This window comes from Rhinatrema bivittatum, chromosome 4 (genome assembly GCF_901001135.1).
Source record: "Rhinatrema bivittatum chromosome 4, aRhiBiv1.1, whole genome shotgun sequence".
Taxonomy (NCBI): Eukaryota; Metazoa; Chordata; class Amphibia; order Gymnophiona; family Rhinatrematidae; genus Rhinatrema; species Rhinatrema bivittatum.
In genome coordinates, this window is record NC_042618.1 from 423,980,752 (window position 1) to 423,994,020 (window position 13,269).

The window sequence follows — 13,269 nt, forward strand, 5'->3', positions numbered from 1 at the left end:
TGCAACTTGGCCAGGACCACGTGAGCCAATTTACGAACTGACGGACAATTTTGACCTCCACCCACCTCCACCGGACCCGCTAAGGGGATATGAAAACCTTGTTCAAAACCTACCCGCAACAAATTAGCAACTGCCACTTTCAGGTACCTACCCAGCCAGGACCGCATGGTGTCCAAGCAGATATGCGTTGAAAAGGCAATTCTGTTAAGATATGATACAACTGTTCACCCCAGGTCAGAGAGTTGAGATTGCAGGTTCTCGGATTGTCGGCTAAATCTTCTCTCGTTTGTGACATTTTGCCATCATGGGTTGAGGTCTCGTTTTGGTAAGGGAGTTTGCAGGGTTGAAGTATTAAAATCAACAGGTATACCCACATTTTTAAAGGCTTCAGCCGCTTCAGACAGTGATTTCACTTGATAGGATATCCTCTGGTGTAAGAAAAAAAGACCAAATGGGAATGTCCATCTATATCGAATTTGAGCTCCGCAAAGGGCCCGAGTTGCGTCTTTCAGCTCAAATCTCTTGTGCAATGTAGAAGGCACGAGGTCTTGAAAGATAGAGATTTTTAAGTCTTCCCAATGCCACTCTGTCTGACGTCTGGTGACCTCATAAATCAAAGATTTTAGTTGGAAGCTTCGCAGGCATAAAATTATATCTCTGGGTTTGTTATCAGATCTAGGCCCCAGGGCCCAGTGCGCCCGTTCGATTTTAACCACTCGGGGCTGGTCATCAGATTGCTGAGTTTCAGCCAATGTGGCCTGTGGCAGGAAGTACTCATAGATTTTAATCACCACTGCTTGAGCGTCCTTGTATGCATCAGTCTCGGGGACACCACAAATTCGCAAATTATTGCATCTGGATCGATTTTCAAGGTCCTCCAGCTTTTCCTCAAAAGCTTGGTTGTCTTTCTGTAGCTGGTGGTAGTGCGTGGTGAGAGCCGCCATATTAGCTGCCTGGCCGTCTACCCTACCATCAATCTCATCCATGCGGGTGCCCAGTGCAGCTAGATCTTCTTTTACTTTTGCTATTGACGCTAGCAGTTCTGATTTTTGTTGTTTGAGATCTGCCCTCAGTTCGAGGAACCAGCCCTGCAATTCTTTCCTGCTCGGCAAATCGTGTAGCTGAGGCTATGGCTTTGAAGTTAAGGGAGCGGCTTCCTCCCCACCGGCTGGTTCATCTTCCGGCTCCGGGGCCTGCACGCTGTCTGGTAGCGAAGATTCAAGCATTTGTTTGTTGAAGCCAAAGTGCTTCAAATCGGCCGTTTTTCACTTCGTGGTCATCGTGGGATTGATCGCGATCAATAAGGTAAGATTTTTTGTTTTTTCGCTAGTTTTTTAAGCACTCTGGGCTAAGGGAATCGCCCCCAGGATCAGGAGCTCGGCTTTCACACGTCCGATCCTGTTGCGCACAGTATAGCGCCCCCCCCCCCAAGCTTAATTAATTTTGTGTTGATTGTTTAAGGCTTTTGGAGTGGATAGAATTTGCTTTTTCCTGTTTGTCTATAGGAGCGGTCTAGGGAGTGAGTTAGGAATGTATTGATGATTGAATTGTCTTTTATTGCATTCATTGTATTTTAAATTGCATTTTTCCTGATATTTATTAAGCTGTTTGCACTTTTATTGAGTATGTGTTGAGAAAAGTGGGAACTAGGCTTAAGAACAGATTAGAAGCCGTTCTCTGATGACAGTGATAGCAGAGGCACTTCCTCTTGTCTGATTCTGTTGCATCCACACCCAACCCAGGCAGTGCCTTTGAAAGAGACATCCAAAACAGATTGATATTCAAATGAGTCATGAGGCATCATCGTGCCACAATCTTTAATATCTTTCTTGGACTGGATGGTTTTGAGTTTGCTGTGAAGTGACAAAAAAAAAAAAGTTTTCCTTTGTTATCGTGGTGGAATTTATAATATAGGCTCATTTTGTCTTTTGAAACAGGAAGAAAAGGAATTCCATTTATGGATGAGTATTATTCATTTCATAATGTTATATTGTGTGCAATCTGTGAGAAATGGAATAAAAGACATTCAAAATCATTTTGGTCATTTGGCATCGAATTTCTGTCTGCAGCTGTATCAATTATTCATGAATGGCTGTAACATTCTCTGCATATTTATAAAGTAGCACAATCTGGACCTATAGTAGGCAGAATTCTATAAATTTACCTTGTGTGGCATGCTGGGTATGTAGGCATCATATATTTGACCAAATATGTAAATAATAGCTTCAGTCTCTAGGGGGAAAGCCACCTATACAGTATACTAGCTGAGAGCACCTTGCATCTGTCTGTATCTGTGGCAGGAGTATCGTCTCTGGCTGGGTAGGCAGTGTGTAGGGCAGGTCTTACCTCCTGATTAAAGACTAGTATAGTGATCGTTTACCTTTCAGACTTGGCTATAAGTATGGCCAGGTTCACAAGTAACATGAACTTGATGGGTTTCTAGTCTTCAGTAGAAGCATGCCCTAGCACAACAGGAAGTGCTTTAGTTAAATACATTTAGATACAATGAGTAACCTTGATCAGCCCTAGGAGATCTTTTACCTCATCTGTGGCAGACCCCTCCTCCATCCCCCCCCCCCCCCAAGTCTGGCCACCAGATGTCACTGTTATTATTATTAGAATGCACTCTAGAATACACTCTAGAATATTAGAACACTCTACTAAGGAGCCATCCATACCCCTCAGTCCCTCCCACCTGGAGGGTCTGGATTGGATGCCTCAACACTATTTAACCTGCCCATTTTAAGACACAATGGGATCAGTTTGAGGAAGCAGTTGAAGTGTAAGGATATTTAAGTTTTACACTCTGGTGAGGCCTCCCAGCTTTTTGTTAGAAGTGACACCTCATTGCGCACTCCCTGCCAGAGGTTCTTTCTACTAATTTACAGAGAAAGATTTTTAAGCCTGATGATCTTTTGGAGTGAAAGGGCTCTCACCAGTGGACCAAAGACCTGTGAGCCTACTCTAAACCCTAGGTGGGCAAGCACCAGTGATGGATCCTGCTGCGAGAGACAGTGAAGGCAGAAGATGCATCCAGTTTAACGTTAAGAAGTCTTTTTTGGACTTGAACACAGTGGGGCGGCTGTTGGATCCCCCTTTCCCATTGGGATTGCAGTGCTGAGAACTTGCCTGATCCCCAAGAGAAGTCCCCCAGAAATATAAATAAACTGAGGATGGAAGAACAAGATTGGGAGGCCCCAACTGGATTGCCACACAAATACTGAGGGACCAGGACGGGTTGGGTGACTGAGAAAGAAGATGAACTAAGGTAAGATTTTTGAGGTAAAGTTGGGGACCCCTCACCTAGGCTTTCCGGACAGCCACTGGGAGATCTTGCGCATTAAATTTCACCATGGGCTCTACCAGAGGTCTGAATAAAGGACACCTACCTACAGAGGAAAATCACTAATGTACCTTCATTCAGATGTAAATTCACCCTTCTGGAGAATGGACTTTAATTTATGATTACTAATCTGTAAACTTTTATTTAACACCCAAAGCCTGGTCTGTCTAACCATTACAGCCTCTCATCTCATGAGAAGCACCTACAGCCTCCACACACATTGGAAGCAGCACAACGTCATCTGGGCCATAAGCGAGACCTTCCCCCCATAAAAAGAATCCCCCCCCAACCCCCATGGATTAAGAGTCAAGCTTGGGAATAATTTGCTAGCTGAAGCAGCCTCTGAAGATTTAAATTTGTTTGTGTGCCCTGGAAGGAATAATCACTTCTAAAAAAAAAGGGTTCCTTTCTCTTTTCACATTGCTGGGTGTAAAGGAACAACAGAAATAAAACTGAAATCCATAAAAAAGAGTTGGCATGTAGCCTGTCTGGCAAATATTCCAGCATTTCAGAGAGAGAGAGAGATGTTTGAGTAGAGAACATTTTATTGGTGATTAAAGACACTGATACAAGTAGAATTAAAATGGCCAGTTTCTATGCCCTTCCTCATGTCTTTGAGGAATGGAGGGGCTCATCTGCAGCTGAAATCAAATACGTCTGTCTTCTGGGAAACAAGGTGCTAAGTGGCGTGCTATGCAAGATTTCCTATGCTTTGGTTTGTGCTTTAATAATGAGAAATAATTAAACACAACATAATGTACAGTGCTTTTAGAATGATAATAGTGCCTAACATTGCTGCTGTGCCATGATGCCAGGAGACAAGAAATTGCCCTACCGGCCAAGGGGCAGCTCAGCTATAAGCAGTCAAGAGGCAGTTATGCCATGAGTTAGACATTATCCATGTATGCTACAGTCCTGCCACAAGGCATGTTCTAAGAGAAGATCTGCCATGAGATGCAACCAAAAGAACTATAAAGAAAAAAATACAACTCAGAGATAAACTTATTATAAAACAATCAAGAGATGGTTAGCCAGTAGAGACAGCCCAAACAGTCTTTGTCCTGTTGTGAGATAACTATCAGGCCGATACAGCCTACTATTGGACGCACGTTTTCCCTTACCCCTTATTCAGTAAGGGGAGGAAAACGCGCGTCCAACCCGCGGCACCTAATAGCGCCCTCAACATGCAAATGCATGTTGATGGCCCTATTAAGTATGCGCGCGGGATACAGAAAGTAAAATGTGCAGCCAAGCTGCACATTTTACTTTCAGAAATTAGTGCCAACCCAAAGGTCGGTGCTAATTTCTTCCGGCACCGGGAAAGTGCACAGAAAAGCAGTAAAAACTGCTTTTCTGTGCACCCTCTGACTTAATATCATAGCGATATTAAGTCAGAGGCCCCGAAGAGTAAAAAAAGTAAAAAAAAAAAAAAAAATTTTTTGAATTCGGCCCGCGGCTATCGGGCCGAAAACCGGACGCTCAATTTTGCCGGCGTCCGGTTTCCGAGCCCATGGCTGTCAGCGGGCTCGAGAACCGACGCTGGCAAAATTGAGCTTCGGCTGTCAAACCCGCTGACAGCCGCCGCTCCTGTCAAAAAGGAGGCGCTAGGGACGCGCTAGTGTCCCTAGCGCCTCCTTTTCCCCGTTTTTACCGTGTCACTTAATTTAAATACAGAATCGCGCGCGCCGGGAGAGCAGGCGTTCGTCCGCTCTCCCGCGGACTTTACTGAATCGGCCTGTATGAGAGTGCTGTACCATGATTCCTAACCAAAAGATAAGGCACAGGCTGATCTCTGAGGGTGAAAGCCTGCCATGAGCCAGAAAGGTGACAGCCACATGATGGACATCCAGAAAATATAAAATGAGGAGAAAGGCTTTTCAAGTGATAATTGATTAATTGTGAGACATGATTGCCAGAAGATGCACTTAGCAGATGGCTATGCTAAGAGTTGATGTTACATCCAAAAGTGAAACAGTGGTACCTAAGAGTAGGCACATGTCAAAACAGCAGGAACGAACATCCTTTGGATATATCTGCTCTTCAGTTTTAAATACTGGCCGCTTCCCCATTCCTCCTCACTCCCTTGCATGATCAATTACTTATTTTTAAAGTGGAGCCCAACTGTACTGCATTATCAAGCATCTTATTTATTGCACATTATCCATCTGATTAAGTGGATAATGTGCACTAACATACTGTCCGTAAAAAAACAAGTGGAGCAAAAGAGTAGCCTAGTGGTTAGAGCAGCAAGCTAACGAGCCAGGAAAGCCAAGGTTCAAACCTGCTGCCATCCCGTATGACCTGGGCAAGTCACCCTCCATTACTTCCGATACAAACTGAGAGTGTGAGCAGGGAAACACTTAAATGTACCTCACCTTGAGCTTGGATTGGGAAAGATGAGTAATTAAATCTAAAATTCAAGGGGAACCCCAGCTTGTTCACTGAGCAATAGTCCTTGTGTAGCTGAATTTTTGTTTATGTTCATTCCAGACAAGGCTTTGGAGAGTGAAAAACCAAATGACCTTCCAGGAGTACCAGGTTCTGATCTTCCACCTGGAGTGCATCTCATTCATATCTTTACGTCCCTTTCCTAATTCTTCCTTTCTTCGTCTCCCATGAAACAGAAGCATGGCGAAGAAAGAGAAGGTGCACTGTCTGAAGGATTTCCACAGAGACGTTCTCACACCTTCTGGCAAGAGTCCGGGCAGTTGCCCAGAGGATGAAGCAGAGGGGGAGTCACCCCAGCGAGAGAAGTGGGCGAGCAAGGTTGACTTTTTGCTCTCTGTAGCCGGGGGATTCATTGGTTTGGGCAACGTCTGGCGCTTTCCATACCTCTGCTACAAAAATGGTGGAGGTGAGAGTCAGTATTGTGTATCGACATTTGTTTCCTTTTCCCGTTTAGCTTTCATAGGAAGATTTCTCTTCGCTGTACAACATAACAGCAGGAAAGAGTCATCAGAAGTCTTTCATGCTGTAAATATCAAAAGGAGTGCAAAAACCTTGAAGAATAACTCACCGCCTGGACCAGAGGATTAATTACAGAGCCTCTGGAAGCACCGAGCTGATGCTATAGCTGCGGTTACACACAACAGCGCATCTTGGAAATAATGACAATTCAGCTCACTGTATTGTATTGAACTTGACTTGTTTCACTGACCATCAGAAGGACTTCAGCAGGTTAATTATTGCAGATAACATCCTTTAATGTAGGCACCTCACTAGTTTCCATTGGGTGAGGGACTCTGGGCCATTTACACCTGTTTTCACTGTTTATAAAGCATCAGGGGTAAACCAGGGGTGTCAAACTGCAGTCCTCCAGGATGCCCCAACTGAATATGCATGAGATATATTTGCATGCATGGCCTTAATTGTATGCAGCTATATCTCATACATATTCATTAAGTATATCCTGAAATTCAGGTGAGGTTGTGAACTTGGCGGACTGCAGTTTGACATCCTCATATACTCTCCAAATAACCTGGCAAGTATCACATTTAACAAATCCTTTCCGTTCTATGTACATTACAGCTTTTTTTAAATTTTCCCTAAATACATTCTGTCTTTGCCACTGTTTCCTCTAAGCTGCAAGTGTATGCAGCTGCTCACAGCTTTCACCCCCACGCAAGAAGACTGGCGGGGCATTGGTGGAGCCCATCCCACCACAGCCCGAAGGAAAAAAGGAACCCCAAAACCAATGTTCCCTCTAAGGATTGGGTTGCTGTGTGCAGAAATTTTCATTACTATCAATGTTATGCTCACAGCAACCCAGTCCCAGCCCAGAATATTGGCAGCACACGCATTTTCTCACATACACATACATACACACACACACACACACACACTTGCATATTCCCTTCTCAGAATCTCTTTCACATATACATGCTTATTCTCAAAAACACCCACACAGACTCACTCTCATTCTTTTCATTCACTCCCCAGAAGCATATGCACACTCACTCAGTTCTCCTCCTCTTCCACACACACACACACACACACACACACACACATACACTCATCTCAGGAACTGCAAACCCTTCGCTGCCAAATATTTTGAGAAGTAACACAAACCCCTGCAAAAAAAAAAAGTCACCTTGCCATACCATACCAGCACTTTCTCAGGACTCAAACAACAGCACCCTTATCTATGACACGGCAGCAATGCAAATATGATACCATGCCCTAGAACACTAATACACCAACTATTGGGGTTAACAGAACAAGTCAGACTGCTACAAAGCCCTACAGAAAAGCTACATGCCAGCAGAAATACTGCACCTCAGTTACACATGTAGAGCACAGACAGATCCGTACCTAATATAGAATAAGGGACTACAAATTAGGAACAGAAACACGCAGACAAAATTAAAATAGAAAGTCCAAGAAACCAGACTGTAACAGTGGAATACTGAAGAAAGAACAAAATACAAATATGTAATGCACATTCCCAAAGATAACATATGCCAATCACTAAAAATTCAAAATAATCTTTGTTATCTGATTTTATTTTTCTAATTGGTTGGTCCCAGGCTTTTTTTTTTCCATATTCCCTTTCTTGGTCTTTTTCAAATTCCTTTTACAGGGTCTCTTTTTTTTTTCTGTTTCTTCTCTCTCCAGCTGTCTTCTCACCTTCCTCTCTCAAACACACTCAAGCTCTCATTCTCACATGCTGTATCTCTCTTTTTCTCTTTCTCTCACACACACACACACGTTCTCACTCTCACATGCTCTCTCACACACAGGCTCTCACACACACAGACCCTTGCATGCTCTTTCTTTCTCACATGCTATCTCACACATACAGGCTCTCACTCTCACATGATCTCTCACACAAACACAAGCTGTCTCACACACACAGCTCTCATTTTCATATGCTGTCACACATACACAGGCTCTCACTCTCACATGCTGTCTTGCACACAGGCTCTCTCACATGCTGTCTCACACACATACAGGCTCTCAAATCACACTCACACCCACACTCTTTCTCTCTCTTTCTCTTTCTACAGGGCCTCAGTCTCCCTCTCCCCTCTGGGCTTTCTCTTCCTGGGCTGCTGGAGTTCTTTGCTACATGTTATGTTATGTGCTAGCAGCGCTTGGCTCATTATTCCCTTTGTTTTCTAGATTACATGCATTGGGTTAGCTCCTGTTCTCTTTCTGCTCAGTGTTAAGAATTGAGCTCAGATATGGAGAGAATACTGAAATTACTTTTGTAGGAAATCTGAACAAGCAAATGCTATTCATGCGTGTCTGTGGATTAACCAAACATGTTTACTTTGTTTCCCTTAACGTATCATGTGTTAATAATACTTTCATTTCAGCATACTTGTATTATACTGTTGTGAGCTATATTTAAGCATATGTGCACACAGAGAAAAGTAGAATATGACAGCAGATAAAGACCTTGCGGCACATCCAGACTTCCCCTATTTTATGCCTGATGCAGTATCGAAGACCTCAATCCATCTCCAGCTTTCCCTTCACTTCTTCAGAACTTAAGGATCCTCTGGGCTTATCTCATGATTTCTTGAATTCTGCTGCTATTCTTTCCTCTGCCACGACTCCCAGGGGGTCCTTCTGTGCTTCTCTGTCCTATCATAGCTTCTCATTCTTGAAATGCTAACACAACCGTTAGAGATAAGAGAATACAGGGCCGAAGGAGCACAGGTGACAACAGCTCATGCTAGTACTGTCCGGTTCATGGCGCGTCCCTCCCATCACGTGTGAATAGGCTTAAATGCTTTCTGGCCTTGTTCTCACTGGGAAATCACAATTCCAGAAATCCTCAGCCCATCTTGCATCTTTCTGCGTCACTGGGACAGCAGCGCCGACTTCCTCGCCAGCTAACCTGTTCTTGACTTTATGTCTCTCGGCAGGTGCATTTCTTATCCCATACTTCATTTTCCTGTTTGGTGGAGGCCTGCCAGTGTTCTTCCTGGAGGTGGCACTAGGGCAGTACACATCTGAAGGTGGAATCACATGCTGGGAGAAGATCTGCCCCATCTTCACCGGTAAGTCTCCACAGTGGGTGGCATTTGCAGAAGCCATGACGGAAGCATTTAGCCAGAAGGGTTATTTACTTTGCAATTCAACGCCTCTAACAGTCAAGGCCATTTCAGAAAAAAAAAAAGCAGCTCTCCTTTGCCGATAGTGATCAGAAGGGTGTTTCTTTTTTTAACCATTTGTTGGCTGTTAGTAACCTATTTGAAGTGATTTAACACATGTAATCCAGTGTTCGGTAAACCAGTTTCCCCATTATAAGGACATTCAACATAACTAGCAAGGACAACCCTAGTAGTCAGCAGCCTCTGCAGTGAGGTCCAGGGGAACAGAATGGGACCTTCCGTTTTAGCCTTCCTAGGGATTGCTGCACAGCTCCGGAGGCACAATGGTGTGGCTTCATGGCTTGTACTGCCACTGTTCCTGCTGGAATTGGTGTGTGAACCAATGGAAGACTTTGGCTTGTAGAATTGTTCATCTGGAACTTTTCATGTGCACTAAATTCACAATTCCAGAAATTGACATTTTGATGCCATATTAAGAGTTCAGTGTTTATTCTTTAAATTGATTTCGAAATGGGGAGTTCATCTTTCTGTTCTCTTGACAATTAGCGTTCTGGAGTAAAGTATTGCAGACTGACGGGCCGATACTGTACAGTGCGACGGAGCGCACTGTTAGCCGGCATTTGGATGCGCATTTTTGATGCGCTAGCTTTACCCCTTATTCAGTAAGGGGTAATAGTGCGTCGAAAACGCGTGTCCAACCCCGCTGAACCTAATAGCGCCCGCAACATGCAAATGCATGTTGATGGCCCTATTAGGTATTCCTGCGCGATTCAGTAAGTAAAATGTGCAGCCAAGCCGCACATTTTACTTTAAGAAATTAGCGCCTACCCAAAGGTAGGCGCTAATTTCTGCTGGCACCGGGAAAGTGCACAGAAAAGCAGTAAAAACTGCTTTTCTGTGCACCCTCCGACTTAATATCATGGCGATATTAAGTCGGAGGTCCTGATAGTTAAAAAAAAGTAAAAAAAAAAAAAGAAAAAAAAATTGAAGTAGGCCCGCGGCTCGCGGGTTGAAAACCGGACGCTCAATTTTGCTGGCGTCCGGTTTCCGAACCCGTGGCTGTCAGCGGGCTCGAGAACCGACGCCGGCAAAATTGAGCGTCGGCTGTCAAACCCGCTGACAGCCGCCGCTCCTGTCCAAAAAGAGGCGCTAGGGACACGCTAGTGTCCCTAGCGCCTCTTTTTACCGCCGGACCTAATTTAAATAAATTAAAGTACTGTATCATGCGCACAGGAGAGTGGCCTGTGCGCTCGCCCACTCTCCTGCGATTTTTGCTGTATCGGCCCGTAAGTAAGACAAAGCACGGTTTGCTTTGCTAATCATTCTTTTTCATCATGGGGCTTGTAGAGTGCATGTAATGTAAACCAGGTCTGGGTGCTTCAAATATCTCTGCTTGGATCTTGTATCCAGTTTATTTTGCTTGCCCTGAAGTCTAGCATATTCAACTAGAGTCAAGAGGGCACCATGTTATCTCACTGCATCCCTGAACAGAATGCAACTGATTCTGATAGCAAATACTGGAGTGTGGGTGTCAGGAACATCTGAAATACACCCCAGGTTTGGAGATGTCAGAGAACGTCACAAACTAGCTCTTTCCAAACTATTTTTTTCATGATCTGGCTATAATTTTTCTCTGTGAATACTGAATGTAATGAACAGTGTGACCTGGTGTGACTTGTAGATCTAGTTGCTAAACTGAAGAAATAATATAGGATTTGAAGAGTCACCAATTGCTTCCTGAGTTTTTCTTTCTCCTTGAAAAATGTGGAAGGCTTTTTGCTAACTCAGAATCCACCACCTCTCATCTCCTGTGAGGTCTGGGAGGTACCCAAAGCTGCTTCTCCTCACCAGGGAATCCTTTGGACAAAATATGCTTCAGATGAATTTCAGATGACCTGCTGTACACTCTCTACAGACCTCTACTGACCTCGCTGGGGCTTGGGAAGCCCTAACTCACCCCTCACTGGCCCTTCCTTCCTAAGCCAGATGGAAAAATTCTTTGTACAACAAATGAAAAATCAGTCTCTCCACCTAGGGAAATACAGCCTTAGGCTGTTGGCTCTGTGAAGCCCTATGCTGTATTTATAAGAACTTATTTACTGCAGCACCAATCGCCACAGCAACAGAATATTTAAAAATCATACCATAACATACAAATTAATAAAAAATATTTTACAGTTTTAACAAGTGAGAACTCGCCCTCCCACACATTTATAAATCATAAACTAATGTCAAACAAGAAGAGGCCCATGGGGGCTGCTCAGCTCTGGCTGTTTTCCTTAAAATTATCATTTTTTTTTTTTTTTATCAAACCAAGTCAACCCGTCCCCCTCTCCACCTCCGTCAGCAGGCTCCTGATTTAATCCTGATGTGCAGCTCCCCGCATTAGTAAATGTCAGTCGCTGCATCCTACGCTGTCTCTCTCTGGGTTAGGTCGTCTCCTACTGCTTCCTGAATCACGCCATCTATGTCTGATAGGCTTTTACTAAAGCATTTCAATTTTTGTTGGAAACTATCTCTTTATTTTTCCTACAGGTGTATCTAGTGTATCCCTTAACTTTAAGAATCCTCATGGCCACACATTTCACCACCAAGATCCAACAGAAGAGACCCCCCCCCCCCCCCCCCCCCCACTGTGCTGTATTTAAATGGAGACTGGGGTCCTTCTGGCTGTCAGCCCTGGATTAACCATTAAGCAAAGAAGCACATGCACAGGGCACCAAGAGAAGGGGGCACCACAGAGTGTTGAAAATTTGCATTTTTTTCTATTGCCCCCTAGTTTAAAGTAAATCATGTGCTTATACTGCTTATGGCTATTTAGTATTAAATAAATACAATTTTTAAAAAAGCTAATATTTAATATAGTTGTGGGGTCTAGCCTGGAAGAAAACTGAATTGTTAATCTCTTATTTGACCTTCAGCACTTATTGAGTCTTAATATCTTGTCAGTTAAGCAATGGAAGGGCCGAGGGGGCACCGACGCTGGGCTGTGCTTAGGGCATCAGTTGGCCTTAATCCAGCGCTAATTGTGAGGTTTCTGGGACTGCGCATGGGTGCTCATGGCAGCAGCGTCTGCCTTCTTTGCCCCTTCTACTTCCTCAGATTCCCTCCTTCACGCCTGTACTTCACTTATCTCTCACTCCTCTGTCTCACTTTCCCTCTTCTCTTTCTCCCTTTCACGCCAACCCACCTCTTCCTCTCTCTGCCTTCCACTTTTGCTTTGACTGCAACTCTTCTGTGACACAAAACATCAGTGACTGGTGAATCAATGTGTCAGTGCTTTCTCATCAAGGTGATGACAGTGGGAGTTAGAACAGGAGCCTATTTAGCATTTGGCTGTGTGGTGAATGGGGTTGACTGATGGGAGTAAAGGTGAGACACTGAGTGGCTAACGGTAACATCTTCATTTGTTGTTCCTCTTAGGGATTGGCTATGCGTCCATAGTGATTGTGTCACTCCTGAATGTGTACTACATTGTGATCCTTGCCTGGGGGATGTATTACCTCTTCCAGTCCTTCCAAAGTCAACTGCCCTGGACCTCCTGTCAACAGTCATGGAATACAAATAACTGCGTGGAAGACACGTCCAGGAAGAACAAGACCCTGTGGCTGTCATTGAATGCCACTAACTTCACGTCACCTGTCGTAGAGTTTTGGGAGTATGGCTCTTCTTATAATTACAAATGTTTTATTATCAATGCGTGATTATCTCAAATGATAGAATGTGTATTTTGTTAGAAGTGATTCCCACATCTCCCTTCTGTGCCTGTGCTTTAACATCTGTTTGGGGAGTTTTAGGATCAGGGGGCAGAGGGTGGTCTAGATGACCATTTGAGGTCCCTTCCACCATCATCTCTTTCCATGA

At 44.1% G+C, this 13,269-nt stretch overlaps 1 protein-coding gene across 3 annotated transcripts in view; it reads left to right on the plus strand.

Moving 5' to 3' along the window:
* The window catches only part of SLC6A6 (solute carrier family 6 member 6), a 138,803-nt gene that overhangs the window by 34,727 nt on the left and 90,807 nt on the right, over positions 1 to 13,269 (plus strand). For all 3 annotated transcript variants that reach the window (XM_029601379.1, XM_029601382.1, XM_029601381.1), the window contains exons 2-4: positions 5,968 to 6,197; positions 9,217 to 9,351; positions 12,829 to 13,063. In XM_029601379.1, coding sequence (XP_029457239.1) covers positions 5,972 to 6,197; positions 9,217 to 9,351; positions 12,829 to 13,063 — 596 coding nt within the window. In that variant the 5' untranslated portion in view covers positions 5,968 to 5,971. The remainder of the gene's footprint in view (positions 1 to 5,967; positions 6,198 to 9,216; positions 9,352 to 12,828; positions 13,064 to 13,269) is intronic.